Consider the following 18,720-nt stretch of genomic DNA (forward strand, 5'->3'; position numbering starts at 1 on the left):
TTCTTAATTTATGGGCTCCCCCTCTCAGTTTCCAAATATTTTCCATCATAAAAAGCTACTAAAACACTTTTGTACATCCTTAGAGTTTGTTTTAGAAAGCATTATTTCTTAATGATAAAAAACTAAAGGCTATTTTGATACACTTGTTCTGTACACACATAGATCTAGGAGAATAACGTTCCCTTATTTGTAGCAATTTCTCCTGGTTTTCAGCCACAATGCACTTGATCCAGGATATCTAGTAAACCTAAAAACTTCCTTTAAGTTAATGCAGATTTTTATGAGATAGAAAAGGGTAAATATAACATTTACTTCATGTTTATCCTTTGGGAAAGATTACATGTCATGGATCTCTTCCAGATTTTAATGGATTGAACTGGCTTCATGCTTTAGTGATTTTTTTTTTTTTTAGTGGGGGAGGGTATATTTTTCCATGCAACCTTACCCTGGGGATAATTAATGAACCTGCTGGGAGCTTAAGTAAAGAAGTCAAAGAAAGAAGGGACTGTCACCAGGAAAACATGTTTGCCAACAAATTAGGTGTTTGGTAGGTAAGAAGATCTTTTCCGTCATTTCTCCTTCCCCAAACACACTTTAAGTGCAGTAATCATGAGTAAATTCCAGAGTCTCTTTGACTCTCTCAAAGGACTTCCCAATTGATCCTCTGGCACATCTTGATACACAGTTTTAAAAAAAATGTGATCTGGGGCCTATTAACAATGATTTCTGAACCATCCTTAAAGGTTGAATCCTTCCAGTACATCATTGTTGGATTGATCTTTTATCATATGTACTGATTGATTGATTGCTGTCTTATGAGGGTGAGGGAGAAGGAAGAAAAAAATCTGAAACTCAAAATCTTACAAAAGGAATGTTTAAAAAGTATATTTACAAATAATTGGAAAAATAAATAATAAAATACTTTAAAATTTTTTAAAGAGGTGAATACTATATACTGCTTAAAAATCTTCAGTAATTCCTCTTTGCCTATTTTTATAGGGAAATCTATAGTCCAAATCTCCATAATCTTCTTCCTCCTTATTAGTGTAGTGTCTGGTATGTATTTTAACTCTCCATAAACATCCCCTCTGATTAAGCAGATCTAACTGTACAGGGTGTGTTCCCTAAAACAGACTTTGAGCATTACTTTATGAACACCTTAAAGTCATACCATTTCTTTCACCAAGAATGTTTTTCCATCTTTCTCCAGCACTTTCCAATCTCATCCCGTCTTTAAGAGTTTGCCTAATTCTTCACCCACAGTGATTTTTGTTGTTGTTGTTTCTCCAAAAATATTTGACACCAGTGTCCAAAAATCATTTTGGACTCTGTTTTCTCTTTGTGTGTTTGTGTGTATATATGCATTGCTATCCTCCCCCAACTAGATTATGAATTCAGTAAGGACAGAATTATATTATATACTTTTTTTCCATTTTCAAAAGCATTTAATATAGTGCCTTGCACATAAAAGCCCACAGTCAGAGATGTGTTAGAGCTGGCCTGAATCTGCTTGCAAAAGATGACCAATAAATTTCAGTGTGAACATTTACATCTCAAATCAAGGGTCAATTTGTTACTTTTTTATTATTATTTATTATTTTATCATTTAGCCCAGTGCTGTCAAACTCAAACTGAAACAGAGGTTCCTGGTACATAAAAGTCCCTGTGGATACATGTGGACTTGGAAAACCATATGTTGACATTATCTATATTTTACTGAATTTTTATTTTGTTAAATATTTCTATATCATATTTTAATCTGACTCTGCACTGAGAATGTTGTCAGCCACATGCACAGTGTATTTAACACCTCTGGTTTGAACTTAAGCAAATGATAGAGAAAAAGGTAACAAGATAGATTAAACTTAAAAGTATGTCATGTACAGTATAAATGCTCCCCTCTAGAGAGCATGTTAACATTTACAGCACATGACTGCCCCAGTACACATTTGACTATGAAGAAAATTCATAGTAACCTAGGACTGAGAATTGGAAGAGGTCTTCAAAGACATCCAATCCAACCTACTCACCACCACCATTTTACAGATGAGGAAAATGAGACCTTAAGAGATAAAACCACTTGCCCAACAGGAAGTATGTGGTAGAGCTGGATTTATTGATTGATAAATCTTTTTTTAATAGAATGTTCCATATTATATAGTCTTCTTCATAGAATATTTTATATTAAATAGATTCAGTGTCTTACAAAATGAAAAATGGATTAATCCTTTTTGTCTATCACTTCAAATCACCAGTTTGGTGTATACTGGAATGAGCACTGATTTTGGAAGCAAAGATCCTGAATTCAAATTCTGTCTCTTATACTTATATGGCCATGGATAAATTATTCAACCTTCACAGACATCCGTTTTTCCTCATCTGCTAAAGGAAGAGATTTGACTGGATGGCTGCTGACATTTCTTCTAGCTCTAGATTTATTGGTTCTTTGGACTTCAGGTTAAGAACTTGTGGTATACAGGAGAAGAGAAGTGTCCAGAACAAAGCCTTTGGAGACATCCATGGTTAGTGGTCATGACTTGGATGAAAAACAAGCAAGAGAGGCAGAGAAATGGTTAGACAGGTAAGAGGAGAATCAAAAAATAACAGTCTGGAAAACTTAGAAGGAAAAAAAATCTAGGAAAAAAGGATGATCCATAGTGTCAGAGTTTGCAGAGAAATCAAGAAGGATGAGAATTTTTAAAAGGTTGTTAGATTTGATAATTAGATGTCATTGTTGACTTTGGAGAGAGCAGATCAGAAGACTCAAGAAGGCTTGAGTGAGAGTAGAGAAAGAAGGCAACAGTTGTGAAGATTTTCTCAAGAAGTTTAGCTAAAAATGGAAATAAAGAAATAGCCAGCAGAAATTATGGAATCAAGCAAAGGCATTTTACAGTGGGAAGACATAGGTATGTTAGTAGACAGCAGGAAATGAGCCATTGAATAAAAAGAAAGTGGGGATGATAAAGAAAACAATCCATTGGCAATGACATGATGGGATGAAGCATGTATTTGCCTTGGCAAAGATAGGATTCACTTCTTCAAAAGAGGCAGAAGTTAAAAGGGAGATTTATTTCACCTAGGACTAAAGAGTTATCTGTGCTCCCCCCATAAATCCAGTGATGACTGGTAGCATACTTGGAGAGGAGCTCCCCTCCTCTGTTAGACTCTGAGGCACTTCCAGGGATAAAGAATTTCTGTTCCCAATATAGTACACTTAGTACTTCTGTACTTCCTCATCAACAATTGTGAAAGAATCTGGGCACTGGCCCTATACCTTTCAAGTAGACTTTGGACATCAACAGAAACAGAAATTTTGTGATCTGTATGTTGGAAAATGAATTTTAAAAATTTTAATTGGTATTTTGCAGGGGTTTTTTAATCATCAAAATTTCTCCCAATAATCCCTTCTTCTCTCCCACTCTCAGAGAACCATATTAGATAAGTATAAAGGAAAAAAGAAAAAAATCATCAAAAATGAGTGATAAATTTTTTTCAAAGTCTGAAACTATGTTCATTGTACCAAACATCTGAAAAGAAGTAGGATGAGGTGTCTCCTTACATCCCTTCTTTGGAGCAATATTTTTTTTGTAATTTTATAAGTTTTTTATTACCTTTTTAGATGATATAGTCATTATGTATATTGTTTTCTTGGCTCTGTTTATATTACTTTTCATCTGATCATGTAAATCTTGCCAGACTTTTCTGTATTCATCTTATTTTCCATTTCTTATAAATCAGATTTATTCCATTATATTCATGTACCACAATTTTTAGCTAATTCCCAAATGATAAGCATAGACTATTTCTAATTCTTTGCTGTCACAAGTGTACATGGTGACTTAGAAAATTATTTTCAGTGTGTAGTAATTCCCAGAAAACAGAGTTGATGTTGTAATAAGGCATCAAACAGGATCATAAGGAAGGGATAACTAAGTTATCAGTTTCTCAGATCCCTGAAAATTATATGAAAAAAACTTTAACAAAGGAATATATTTCCCCCATAACCTTTCTGTCACCACTCCTGCACCTGCCACATACTACTTCTCCTCTTGCCCTTTTGTTCTCACATCTTCCTCCATCAAGAATCATTCAGATATTTCTGTCCTATTCCCCCCCAAAAAAAAAATACAATAGAAGAACTCTACTGTGGTTTTAGCACTGGAAGTGAAATCTGTTCTACTCTGGGTGTATATTTTTGTGTCTGTGGATGGTATGAAGATAGTTGTATATTTTTTAAGAAAGGCTCTGTATAATAAATAGAAAAGTTCCCACCCTTTTTCAGTAAAAATAAGATGATACAGTTAGACTTTCTGGGGCAGGCAGCTGGGGTAGGGCACATCATTTTCAAGGTTATTTTTTTGTCTAATCCTGTTTCTTAACATTGTTTTCTCATTGCTTTTTCAGCAATGAAATTGTAAGGAGTGATTTGAAGAAGCTGCCAGCACTTCCCACCCAAGCACTGAAGGAGCATCCATCCCTGGCTTACTGGTAACCTACCCATAGATCTCCAGATTTTAGTCATCACTTCGCCTGAGGCTTTCCCTTCTTTTGCATGCCTAAAAATGAAATCTCACCTGTCTATTCCTCTGCCAGGGTAACCAGAGAGAATTCTCCCATCAATTCTTTGTCCTGTGTATGCTGTAAGGCTGAGAAAACATATTTCAATAATTTTAGAAGTGCATTAGACTTTTTGGAAGGGAAGGGCTCTTTGTGTGATTATATATTATGTATAAAATAAAACACTGGGTGCCATTACCATGAGGAGCAGTGATTTTTGTTTTTAATCTGCTCTCTATAGTTTCATTTTGGAATCCAAGCTGACTTTTATCTACTTCTAGAGTTTCGTTTTGAGGACACTTTATCGTCCAATGTCACATAGTCAAGGTATCGTGATGTTGGAGGAATGACAAGATTTTTTTCTTCTTTGCAAAAAAGATAGGGCCATTCTTTACTCCTCCCTTCTACTTCTCCAAAACCAGCTGCCACGTAATATAACATTCTAATTAACTATAGGACTTTCAGTGGCTGATTATAAGTGAATTAGAAATTTGTAAAGTTCTCAGCTCAGTGTTTTGTTCATGAATAAGTAGGAGTGACATTCCTATAATATGTGTTGAAGTGATCTCTGGCTTTTTTTTCCCCATTTCCTAAAATTTATTCCAGGCTTGTTAAGAGCATTTATAATATAACTTCCTAGAAAACTTTAAAACTCTTTGCCCTTTAACAGTATAAAACCGTATTCAGAAAACGGCATTCTGAAATAGCAACTGTAAGCAGTTGAACAATAAAAAAAAATATTACATGTTAGAAGTAAGTCAACCCTTATATACTGGAAGACGGCATGTATAAATTTATATTCTGAGGTACATGTATTGCCAATGTTTCATTTTGCCCGGACACATTTTCCTCTGAACAAACTAGTATTTCTAAGACCAAGGTATTTTTAGGAAGCCTCTTCACCTAATAGAGAGCATGTCTTAATATTAGAAATTTATAACATGTTTATACTTATCTTGTAAAATCCCTTTTGCCTAAGAGACAGAGTAATGCTTAGGGAATTAACCTGCAAGTTGGAAATCTGTGTAATTCTCATGATATAGTTGTCCTGATTTTCACTGTAATTATATCATGCTAAATTCACCTCTATGATTTTGTAAAATCATGTTCTATCAGAGACAGAAGGGACTTCAATAGTCCAAACCTTTCATTTTACAAATGGGGAAATTGAGGCCCAGAGAGAAGAAATGTCTTGTGTGAGGTTAGATAACTAGTTAGTGATAAAACAAAATTAAGCTTTCTTCAATTCTAAATTGAACATGTTACTGCTGTTCTTTTAAAAAAACAAAAAAGCTATTCAGGTTAGTGCATAATGGTTGTTTGTTTTGTAATGTACTATTTTGTAGAGTTATAATTGGCTGAATAGAACAAAGTCTATTTAACCCACAGGCAACTGAGCTGCATAAATTTCCAGATCTATAGTTATTTAATCGTGTGCACTCACACACACACAAAATAATATTTCTTTTTCCTTGTTCTTCCAAACCCACAGGCTATCATCCCCATGATTCTTCTGCCCTCTGATAATTTTTTTTCCTACAATGTAGTTCCATAATTCTACCATTAGTGCACCTGACTGCACTTTCAGGAGGCCAGTAGCAAAAGGGATGGGAATGGAAGAGGTAACTAGGATTAGAGAATATTTGCCACCAAGAATCAGAAGGAAGAAGAATGACCTAAACAGATGTAGTCACTACTTATCTTTTAGCTTAGGGGAGAGATCCATCTTTATTCCTCAGTCACATCTGCCATTTTCATTTATTTCTAAGCACTTTGCAGTCATTTATGGCCATTGATTCATCATTTGCACATTAATGAATTCATTATCTCCCTCTCCTGCACCACATGCAAAAATCTATATAGTCCATGAAAAAACTTTAAATTCTAATAGAATCAGATTTATTATTTTTCATCATGAAAATATTTTACATGCATTACATAATTATGCAAATCAAGGAATTCTTCCTCCCCTCCTCTCTTTCTCTTTCCCTCCCTCCTCTACCCCCTTCTCCTTTTCCTCCTCTTCCTCCTCTTCCTCCTCTCTCTACTCATACATAAGCATACATCATTCATATACTCATAGTCTCCCCCAACTTTTTTCTTATGTTCTCTTTTTGATACACAGATTTCTTTACCCATCATCTCCTATAGTCTCCAATTCACAGACCACAGTCCATAGTTGTTCTATTTTCATTCTCCAGCCATCCGCTTTAGGGACACACTATTTTTGTCTATGTGCCCCCACTGAGGTCCAGGTAAGGCATCACTGGACTCCTTGTTTCTCTCGGGATTGGGGTGTAAGTCTGGAGCATGTCCATTCAAGCTGTATTACCTAGTTCCTGTATAAACAAGTCAGTCGCATGGACTGCCCTGATAACTCACTGCTGATTGAATAGAGCTCTTTTCTCTTTGATTTTTATCTGTTGGCAGATATTCAGTGTGACCTATTTATTTGGAATTTTTCAGCAAAACCCTTAAGGAAGGGTATTTATGTAATTATATTTCGTGTGTGTGTGTGTGTGTGTGTGTGTGTGTGTATGTGTGCATATGCCACATGCTTAGTATAGAAAATAGAATCAAAAATATCTATAATCCAGAGATGCTCGGGGGGACTTCTTCCTGGTCTTGAGCTATCATCATCCATCACCCATGTCAAATACTATATACTATCAGATGGGAAGAAATATTCTGACTCATAAATCTGAATACCAACCCAACCCTTCTCCTCCCTAGCCTAGAATCATAGACTCAAGGGCTGGAAAATAACTTGGATATCATGTAGTCAAGCCACTTCACTTTAGGGATGAGAAAGATGAAGTTCATAGAGGATAAGTGCCTTGCCCATGATACAGTTAGTAAGTGGAAGATCTAATCCTTGAATTCAAGTCTAACTGTTAAGAATCCAGTGAAATTTACTCCATACTACATTATCTGTATTTTTTTTTTTGCCAAATTAAGCTTATACATCCCTTAGAGAGTTTCCTGCTGTTATTCTTATTCATGTTATTCTTTTGTGTCATACATCCTTCAGAAGAGAGCAGTATGCAGAACAGATTACAGTCTGGATCAGGGAAGGTATTTAGCCACTCAAATGGAGATATGAGTTCTAATCCCAATAATTGTGACCTTGTTCTAGGTTACTTAATCATTCTTTTATGCCTCAAATTCATCTGTAAAATGGAACCAATTTTAGCAATATATTTCCCATAAGGTGAGTGAGGGAGAATAAAAAGCCTCAAAATATAATTAGAAACCAATGAAAGGTACGTGTTGCTGCATACTAACGTAGAACCCTTTCTGCTGAGATCACCTTCTCTCTCCCACTCACACATAAGTATACATCATTCATGTGCTCACGTATATAACCCCCCACTTTATTCTTATGCTCTCTTTTTGACATAAAGATTTCTTTACTCATTACCCCTCCATACTCTCCATTTCACACACAATCCGTAGTTGTTCTTTTGTCATTTAACTCCTCTGAACCTCTGCTTCTCCTTTCATAAAATAGGTATAATGTTTGTACTAATTATCTCACAAGATTGATCTGAAGGAAGCTCTTTATAAACCTTCAAGAGCTACAGAAGTCCCGTTACAACCATTATTCCTACTACTCCTATTACCATCACTACCAGTAGAAGTACTACTAACAAGGGCACTTTTAATTAGACAGTGCCAAGCCTAAAACTAGTCAATAGTTAGCATTAGAGCTATATGTGTTTTAACATAAGGTAGCTGCCTTTTCTTTTCCTTTTTAGGTAAGGTTCTCCTTGTGCTGCCCCCAATTGATTAATTTTTTAAGGCGGGTTTATTGTAGCTCCTAGATCACTTATAGGTTGTTCTATCCAGGAACAATTATGTTGATAAATATTTAATAACGGTTCTCTAGGGATGAGCGGTAAAGTGGCTCAGTGGATAAAGTGGTGGTCGGCGTATAGTCAGGAAGACTCATCCTCCTAAATTCAAATCTGACCTCAGATACTAATTAGCTGTATGATTCTGTTTGCCTCAGTTTCCTCATCTGTACAATGAACTTGAAAAGAAAATTGGCAAACTCTCTTTGCCAAGAAAACTCCAAATGGGGTTAGACACAAATGAAAAATAACATCTATGGACATAAAATGTCTGCCAAGAAAACCCAAAACACCTTAATGTTTAATCTGAATTATTTTCTCCATTATTTTCTTTCTAAAGATAATCAACAACAAAAGTAACAATAAAAAATAATAAACCAAGCCCAGATTCATAGCATTTGCTGATTTCTAATGTGTTAATACTTATACTGGAAATTTAATAATTAGCTCCTGCCAGTTCAAGCTATTCTAGGTGTTTCTTAGCAGCGAATCCTACGTCGCTCCGGAGCTAAATGGCAAAAGTCCTGCGTACCTCAAGCATTTATGTGTTTTTCAGCCTCATACTCTTGGTCACTGTTTGTCATAAATGAGTTTATACAGGACAAAAAAAAGATTTAAATTGAGGCTTTAAAAGGAGACAGTCTAAGCAAAAAGAATTTAGTTATTATGGTATCAGCAAATTATCCCAGATAGTGGAGGAGAAAGAGAGCCATGTTCAGCCTGGAGAATGCCGTAGCTGTCCGCAATGGTCAGCCTTTAACTTTAGGATGTACTAGAGGGAGCACTGGTGGTGAAACCAGAAAACTCACTCAGGCTCTCCCTGTAACGCATCTCTCTTTCATCTTTTTCAATAAATCAGTTAAGCTCTGGGAGCCCCAATTTCTCCATTTGCAAAATTAAGAGGCTGGAATAGATTGCCTTTGCTCTGGAATGAGTCTTTTAGCTTTAAATCTGTGATCTCATCAGTAGATCTGGCTGATAGAAAACTGAATGGCTGAAGGGCTGGCTGACCATTTTTTACATGTTTCATTGGTGACTATGTACATAATTAAAAGGTTACACTGGGTTCTAGGTAAGATGAAAATTTAAAAAAAAAAAAAGAAGTAGTCAGTGTCATGTAATGACTCAGACGCTAAGAGCTGACTTTGTAAAAACCCTATGTAATATAGCATTAAGGATTTAGTGTAGTATTTAGCACTGAGTGTAGGAGGTGGGAGGGGACACCCCACTGTGGCCACTGCAAATTCATAGGTGTATGTGTACCCGTGTAAAGGTCCCTGGACCAAACGTCCCTTCTGATCTTGGAGCAAATGCTGCTCCATGTTTCCTTTGCCATGTTAGCACCCCATGACTTGGAGTAGACTTGCTCAGGTGAAAAAAGTCTCAGCAGAAATAGAGCAAATCTCTTTAAATTCCTAGACATCATTAAAAACTGTCCCAAGGAGGGACAGCTAGGTGTCGCAGTGGACAGAGCACCAGCCCTGAATTCAGGAGGGACCAGAGTTCAAATCTGGTCTCCAACACTTAACACTTCCTAGCTGTGTGACCCTGGGCAAGTCACTTAACCCAAGCGCCTGGGGGGAAAAATGTAATTCAATAGGGGGCAGCTAGGTGGCGCAGTGGACAGAGCACCAGCCCTGAATTCAGGAGGACCAGAGTTCAAATCTGGTCTCAAACACTTAACACTTCCCAGCTGTGTGACCCTGGGCAAGTCACTTAACCCCAGCCTCAGGGGGGAAAAATGTAATTCAATAGGGGGCAGCTAGGTGGCGCAGTGGATAGAGCACCAGCCCTGAATTCAGGAGGACCCGAGTTCAAGTCTGCTCTCAGACATTTAATACTTCCTAGCTGTGTGACCCTGGGCAAGTCACTTAACCCCAGCCTCAAAAAAAACAAAAAACTGTCCTGCCTCCTTTCTTTGGGAGCAGTTGGTAATAGTAACATCTATATCTAAATCTTCATCTTTACAAAATGCTTTCCTACAAGAACACTGTGACGTCTATGTATCATTAGGTCAATTTTACAGAAAGCTTAATCAAAATTTTGAAGGACTACTCTGTACAGTACATAGAAAATTTGTTGAATGTGTTGTGCCAAAACATAGTACATGCTAAAAAATAGTCCAGAGCAGAGTTCAACCCAGATTGCCCTAATGCCAAGTTCATCCTGCTACCCACTATGCCATGCTGCCTCCCCTTCATGTTATACTCATCGTTCACTCTGTCTGTGGGTCTCTGTTTCTCTCCATATCTCTCATTCTCTCCTTCTCCCTTCTTCCCTCCCCCCCCCATCTCAAACACTCCTTCTCACCTCCCTCCAAAATTTCTGCAGAAGCAGTACAGTAATGTCTTAGCGATCTGCAGGAGACTGTTCCCAAAGCCTGGTCCTCCACTACGGCACTGTACCTTTGCCTGAAAGTCAATCTGGAGTTCTTTGAAAACACTGTTTCTTAATGAATCAATCTCTAGGCAGTCTGTGTGAGAGCTCTTTTAAGATGAGAATGAAAATGCCATTGCAGTAAGGGAAAAATCTCTTCTGCCGGACTCGTCTGATCCTGGAATCACCCAGGAATACTCAGTGCTTTGAGGAGAAGTAGTTCAGATGCTCATTCACTAACCTGAGAATTATAGTAACTAAATGGTATTTCTTTTTTTCCAGTGAGGACAGAGTAATAGAGCACTACAAGAAGCTGAACGGTCAGACCAGAGGCCAAGCAATTGTAAAGTAAGTGGGAACCCTCCGGTGTTTATGAAGATTGTTTATTTGAAAAGTTCCTATGTGAGAACCATTTAGTTATTTTCTGGAAGACACTTCCCTGAGGATAATGTTTCCATTTTACCTTCAAGTTAATGCCTGATGAGGGAAATCTTCCATGCCAAAGAGTAGAGAATAAACTGCTTTTACTAACTGATTACCTGGCCATATTTTCTTTTTGTGTTCATGTATTGCATTCCTTATTCTACAGCTATATGAGCATCGTAGAGTCTCTTCCTACATATGGAGTACATTATTATGCAGTGAAGGTAAGTGACTCCAATGGGGAAATCCAGTTTTTTGAGGGTAACAAACTTTAAAAAATATCCCTCTCAGTTTTCCATTGAAGCATACTAAATTTTTTTTGTTTGTTTTATTCCTTTGTTTAAAAGGTCTGTATGATCCAAGCACAGAGCTTAAGATAATTACTAAATTCTTTTCCTTCCAATTGGAATGAAAAAAAGTAACAGCGTGCAAGAAGCCAAACTGGACACAATAAAAGCCAAAAAATTGTAAATATCAACTCTTTTGAAAAACTCCGTATATAAACATAAGACTTTTAGTCTTACATCAGTTTCTCCCATATGTATGCTAGCTGGCATAGTGGATAAGTTCTGGGCCCAAAAGCAGAAAAACCAGATTTCAAATCTGGCCTCAACACTTAGGTGTAATCCTGAGCAAATCATTATTTTCTGTTTGCCTCGGTTTATTTAAATGTAAGATGGGGATAACAGAGTAGATATTGATTTTATTCCTTCCTTCTGTCTTTCCTTCAGACTTTCTATTCCATTCCATTAGTTCAAGTTCTATTACTCAACTCAACTTCTATAATGGAGCCAAATGTTAGGATCATGTACTGGAAAACCAGGAGTGAAGTTCACATGATATATCCAGAATTGCTCTTGTTTAATCTAGTTACCATATTCAGATTGCATTCACTGATTTGATTTTAAAGACCAAAATGCACAATGAAAACCTTCTTCTCATTGTTTTGTCTTCATAGGAAATGGAGGATAATTAGTCACCATCATCAATTAATTAACTCTTCATATATTTTGGAACAGAATTCCAAGTTAGAAGGGCTTTTGTTATTCCCAAATTATCACAGTATTCTCTTCTTCAGTTTGGGCTGTCCTCTGCTAATTTTGGTTGGATGACTTGTTTAAAATCATGACTAACTCGTCATAGGATCTTTCAGTTTTGAGGAAGGAATCAAGCATTTGCTAAATACCAATTACAACGCTAAGTGCTTATAAATATGATTTCATGTGGTCTCACAACAATGCTGGGAGGTAGGTACTAGTATCTTCCTCTCTGCTAACCTAGCTGTCTGAGTTATAAAACTCACAGGCCCACTGGATTATAACCAAAGAAACCTGTAGCTAATCTAGCTATTTGAAGGAAAGGTGTTTATTAATCTAAAGAGATTAGAAATTCAATACACTTTGGCTATAGTATTGAGAAGCAATCCCATTTTTAAATTAGGTGCTTTTAAGAGCTACTAATTCATTCCAATTTGCCCTGCTATTGATGTAGAGAAAGAAAAAAAAAAAAAAAACCAGGAAAAGTTCTATATATTATAAGTGAATATATATAGTTTTTCTTTTTCACTAAAGAAATATTCCACATTGAGGAATAGCATCGAGATATGAGCACAAAATTAGAAGTCTAGAATTTTTTTCATTTCTAAGCTCCAATTTGTTGTTTTTTTCTTACAGAAAGACTTAATTTCAATTTTTCTTCCTCATTAAGGAGGTTAGGATTCTTGTCATATCAATTCCAAAAGATTTTGCAAATATTCCAAAGAATATGACAACTTAACAAAAGATCACTTTATCTATGCCCTTCTAATATATATTCTGTCTTTGAGTAAACTTCAGAAATGTGCTTTTTTGTACTTTACATTAGTGAGTAGCCATAATGCTTGAGTTTCCAGAAGATTAAATGACTTAGGATACTTGACTCTTTGGAATTTGAAAGCATCAGTAACTACTCCACTATCTCTAAGTAAAAGGCATAAGAGTCCAAATCTGCTTAAGTCAATTGTATCAAGACTTAACATTTTATAGCTTACTATTACACTAATGCAGTGTTTTATGGTAACCTGCTTAATCCAGTGTTTCAGTAATATTGGGTTCATTCCTACTCTGCTTGTAGAAAACATTGTGATATATAAACAGTACTTTGTCCAGAAGGATTAGGGAAAAGCCCTAAAAATGCCAAAAACAAACAAAAAATGTACCACCCATACCCTTTATTCAAATCCTCAAAAAAAAAAATTCCCCCAAATAAAATCCTATTGATAGAGGGAAGGTTTTTAGGGTTAGGGTTGAAATCACTTGCTATTCTCTAGGTTTGGGCTTTCTACTAGATAAAGCTGCTTAATGTTCTCATTATAAATCTATAGCATAGATACAAATGTGAGGTATTAGGCAAGTGTTTACAATAGCTATTGAAACTTCACTATCCAGTAACAAAAAACCTTTTTTTAAGTGTCTCTGAATTTCAAATTTTATGTTCTTTCTTTCCTTCCTTCCCTTTTTCTTTCCTTCCTCTCTCCCTTCCTTTCTTTCTTTCCTCCTTCCCTCTCCTCCTTATCTTCCCTTCCTCTCTTCTTTTTTTTCCCTCCCTCCCTCCCTCTTCTTTCTTTCCTTCTTCTCTTTTACTATTTTTCATTTTTTATTTCCTTCTTTCCTTTTTTCCCCCCCTTATGTTGCCCAGGCTGCCAGGCCCAATCCCAATACTCATAAAGCAGCTCTGTTTTTTATGATATAGCCTGGTTCACCCCTCTTTAAAGACAGCCGATGCCTGACACTCCAGTCCTGGTGGTTTACTATATTAGTGCCAGATTTAATGTGGATCACTCATCACATTTTAACCCTACTGCTGCTTAGAACTCCTGAACTCAGGCACCCTCAGCCTCTTCAGGAAAAGGAACTACATGTGTGCGTCACTGTCATAATAACAATCCCTCTAGATATCCAGATGTCCCCTTGCATTGTCACTTACAACCTTTTTCTATACAAGGAACTGTCCTTATCAATTACTTCTTTAGTTCCAGAAAGCCATCTTTATTGTTTAGCTCTAAACTCCCTCAAAATGCATTTTTTTTTCATTTCTGCTGAATGAGGGAAACAACGTTGAATCCCCAAACCTTCAAGAGTAAAAAGGATAAGGCATTTCTCATAGATACATAGAATTTTAAAGCTTGAAGGGATTTTAAAAATAATTTACTTCAATACTTCCTTTGCTATAAAGCAAAGGAAACCAACACCCAGAAAGGATTTCCATAAGATTATTATTTTATTTTTTTATTTTATTTTAGGTTATTTTATTATTTTAGTCTTTTTCTTAAAGGTGTCATGTGGTTGCCCAAGGTCACACGGATAATAAGTGATACAGCTGGGACTAGATCCTAGGTCTTCCTCAGCAATCTACACGGAATAACCCTTTGCAAAATCATAGCACATTGTAAGAATTGTGTGAAATAAATGAACCTCTTAACTTTGAGGAACCTAACTTTAAGTCTTCTAGAACATGGAATGTTAATAATTCTTAAATGATTTTTGGAATACTAATAAAAATCACAGTTATGATAATAAGCAAGAATTCATAATTTTGTACTTTAAATACAATGAAAGCTACCTTTGGAAAAATTCAAAACAAACCTTCTCTGTGCTCAGCTTATCTCCTCCCTTCATCTCTTCAAGTAAACCAGGGTCTTTTCCTCTGGTTCAACTTTTGCTTCTGTAGATAATGATATTAATCCCACTTCACTTCCTCCCCCCTCCTTTTTTTTTTTTTTTAATATTCTAGGATAAGCAGGGAATTCCATGGTGGTTAGGACTCAGCTACAAAGGAATTTTCCAATATGATTATCATGATAAAGTGAAGCCAAGGAAGGTAAGTCTTTTATTTAGTTGTTTTAATGTCTTGCTATCTTAACTCATTTGATGGAGGAAATTGTTGGTTCCATAAATATGTCAGTCGTTTAAGGAGATAAGCATCACTTAAAACTTATCTCAGATTTCCCTAAGCAAACTATTTTCCATGTTGTCACAGGAAAACTAAAAGTGAGAAGACCAGGTTTCTGTTGTCACTGATCTCCAAGAACCAATGAATGATGTGTTTAGGAGAAAAGACAAACTATAAGATCCATTGTTTGGGGTTTGGGGAGAGGTTTTATATAACTGGTTTACTCACTCTGACAACTTTTGTTTCCTAAAACAAAACAAGTGCTTGTGATCTTTGATAGCCTCTTGCGTTCCTTCATATCCTAGAGAAAAAAGGAAAAACATAAAATGCATTTGAATGGGGAGAGACATATAAATCAGCGACTATATCCTTTAACATCAAAACATTGATCATAAATCTAGAAAACTAAAGGACTACACAAAGAGGGGAAAGCCAGTCAGGATGTTGTTGCCAGTCATGTAAATATACAACAAAGGGTTTGAAGGGACTTTCTTTCCATTTTTCCTTAGTTTTCACACATTTCCCAGACCAGAACAAATTGAAAAATTATAAAGGAGCGATCTCCAAGGAGAATACTAACAATCAGATTTCCTGGCAGAGAATGATGGCAAGAGCCCAGTTCAAATTCAGAGACTCATTAAAAGCATATCAAGAGAGAAGGCAATATTGACCTATTATGTCATCCTAAATTCCTTTCCAAGCTTCTTTATCCATGAGTAGGATTGTAAGGAACTCTGCATATCTAAGCTTACTTTATTTTATCCAATTAGTTTTTGGCCATACTTTACTTCTTTATTAAATTGGTAGAATAAACTGACCCCAGAGAAGAGAATGTTCGTTTGGTTATCACTGAGTCCACTAAGTTCAAAGAAAGGAATTTGGACAGAGATGGATGGATGGTTCACCCGGGAACAATTGAGTGGGAATTTTATTCTTTAGGGGGTTAAGGGGTGATGTGTATCATTATGTGGCTATCTTTGAAATCTCTCCAGTTTTCATTTTTTATGATCCAGAAGAGAAGCTGGGTATTTCATTCTTATTTTTCTCTCTCAGTGTATCTCTGCTTCCTATTTCCCACACAGCTAATCTGAATAATCTTCTATCCCAGGACTTCTTTAACTTTTCCCATTTGCAACCCCTTTTTTGCCTAAACAATTTTTATGTGACATATATATATATATATATATATATATATATATATATATATATATATATATGTATGTATATATGTATGTAAAATAGGTATACAAATCAAACTTTCACTGATAATAGATTGTAATTTCACAACCCCCAAATTCTATTACACAATCTCATATAGGGTTGCAACTCACAGTTTAAGAAGCTTTGCATGCTCTTTTCTCTTGCTCTCTTTCCTTCGCTCATTTTCTCCCCTATATACTTCTTCATTTTAGAATAATAGAATGCTAGTCCTGAATTGGGACCTTAAAGATCATATCTTTAAATCATATTTCCATTTTCCAAATAAAGAAACAAGATAGACAGAGGTGATGTCACGTACAAAAAATCACCTAAGCAGTAAATGACAGAGCTGGGATGAAAATCAAGTTTTTGACTCAAAGTTCCGGCTTATTTCCACTAAATCATTCCATGTTACAAAGGTTAAAAAAAAAAAAGAAAAAAAAAAGAAAGAAAGAAACAGAAAATCACTAGGATTTTCTTTAACAAAGTTTTATCAACTCATAATTATTCAAAGCAAAAGAAAAATAAATATAATGTTAACAGAGAAAAATGTCATGTCTAAAATGAATAATTCAACTCTAGTAGCCTCAAACTCCCATCTCACCAAACTTTTTCCAAGAAGCACTTAGAAGCATCCAAATTTATTTGAGCTTAATATACTAATATATTTTGTATTGCCTCTTTTCTAGCATAACTTGAATTCAAGTATCTTTGAGGAGTCATAAGGCTCAAAGCCAGGAATCCAAGACCACAGACTTAGGTACTCAGTATCTAGATCAACAGTAACAGAACAGGACCTATTCATATCAAGGGATTAACAATGAAAAAATATTTCTGTCTTCTTTTGGTTATTATTTCAAACCTAGACTAAGTTAATGTTAAAAACCTATCATGTTTCTGTGGCTTCTGGGAAACTACTTGAGTTATTTTAAAATATTTTTGTAACTGAAGTACAACCAGGTTATCAATCCAAATCCCTCATGAATTCTTTTTCGTTATCCCAGCTAAGGTGCCATAGAGCTGGATCATAGGGAATGAAGTGATCTCTTTTTTTCATTTGGGTGAATTTTGTGGTCTGGCTTGAAGAGTAGGAGAAGAAGAAAGCAAAATTCCACTAGAAGACTCACTTCATAACCATGAGCTAAGATCCTTACTTCTATGTCAGTCCTATGTCCTAAATTAACATTGAATTGAGACGTAACAATAGCTGGCACTTTTGTTGTGGTTGTTGCCCAATTAATTGTCATGTCTAACTCTTGATGATACCATATAGGGATTTCTTGGTAAAGACACTGGACTGATGTGTCATTTCCTTCTCCAGATCATTTTGCAATTGAGCAAACGGAAGCAAAGAGTGCTGAGTGACCTGCTCAGGTTAAACAGCTAATAAATGTAAGCTTATTAATTAACTAATAAACAGATTTGAATTGAGGGAAGAGGAATCTTCCTGACTCCAGTTCCAATTATTCACTGCACCACCTAACTGCTCATAAAGGAGAAAATAAAGGATGATAAAAGGCAGCATACATTATGTGCAAAATAATTGATCATCTGGGCCAGATGGCTCTTTTATATAAAAAGGGTCTGGCCATCAATGTAATTCTGGTTGTTGTTTTTCTGTTGTTGTTGCTTTGACCCAATTACTGAGTACCTAGGTTTCTGGTCTTGGATTCCTGGTTTTGAGCCTTATTCTTTCTCAAATGGTACCTGAATCCGAGTTATGTCAGAAAAAGAGGCAATACAAAATATATGTAATTCTATAATTCTGCCAGACTTTAGGGGGAGAAACTACTAATTCATGTGCCCCATAATATGTATTCCCAAAGAGAAAGTGTGGGGAAATTGAGGGAAATTGAGACCAAAAGCAGGGAGAAGACTATGCAAGTCATACTGAGTACTGACTAATATTTTGGAGGGCATCACATTCCCAGAGCCATATCTACCAAGGAAAGCCTCTTAGAAAGGAGCAGGGCTTGGTCTATACTATATGGAGGTCTCCTCCACTCTATTCACTCCCAACTTAAACTGCTCTTGCCCTGGTGAGAGGTTTGGAGTTTTTCTAGAACTCTCGACCCAGTGAAAGCAGAGATGGCAAATGGCACGATGATAATGATGAACACTTGAGTGAACACAGTGGTGAGGATGAGGCTGCCCTCCCTGCCATGGAGGGCCCAGAGGCATCCTGTGGTAAGCAGGGTTTTAATGACTTTAGTAAACAATTAACACAGTCAGAAGAGCTAAGCAGCCTAAACAGATCCTCTGGAGTGTTTCCATATGCCTTACAAAAGCATTGCCAGCATGCTAAAAGCTCTCCAGAAATGGCAACTGACTGTTGGAACTTGTTCTGGTTTCCAACTCTGGCCCAGGGGAGATTTCACAT

General features: G+C 36.2%; 1 protein-coding gene across 8 annotated transcripts in view; it reads left to right on the forward strand.

The window, feature by feature from the left end:
* The window catches only part of FRMD4A (FERM domain containing 4A), a 733,796-nt gene that overhangs the window by 623,620 nt on the left and 91,456 nt on the right, over positions 1 to 18,720 (forward strand). For all 8 annotated transcript variants that reach the window (XM_074268578.1, XM_074268579.1, XM_074268581.1 and 5 more), the window contains 4 exons: positions 4,405 to 4,488; positions 11,070 to 11,135; positions 11,377 to 11,434; positions 14,982 to 15,068. In XM_074268578.1, coding sequence (XP_074124679.1) covers positions 4,405 to 4,488; positions 11,070 to 11,135; positions 11,377 to 11,434; positions 14,982 to 15,068 — 295 coding nt within the window. The remainder of the gene's footprint in view (positions 1 to 4,404; positions 4,489 to 11,069; positions 11,136 to 11,376; positions 11,435 to 14,981; positions 15,069 to 18,720) is intronic.

The sequence above is a fragment of the Sminthopsis crassicaudata genome, chromosome 5 (genome assembly GCF_048593235.1).
Source record: "Sminthopsis crassicaudata isolate SCR6 chromosome 5, ASM4859323v1, whole genome shotgun sequence".
NCBI classification, from domain to species: Eukaryota; Metazoa; Chordata; class Mammalia; order Dasyuromorphia; family Dasyuridae; genus Sminthopsis; species Sminthopsis crassicaudata.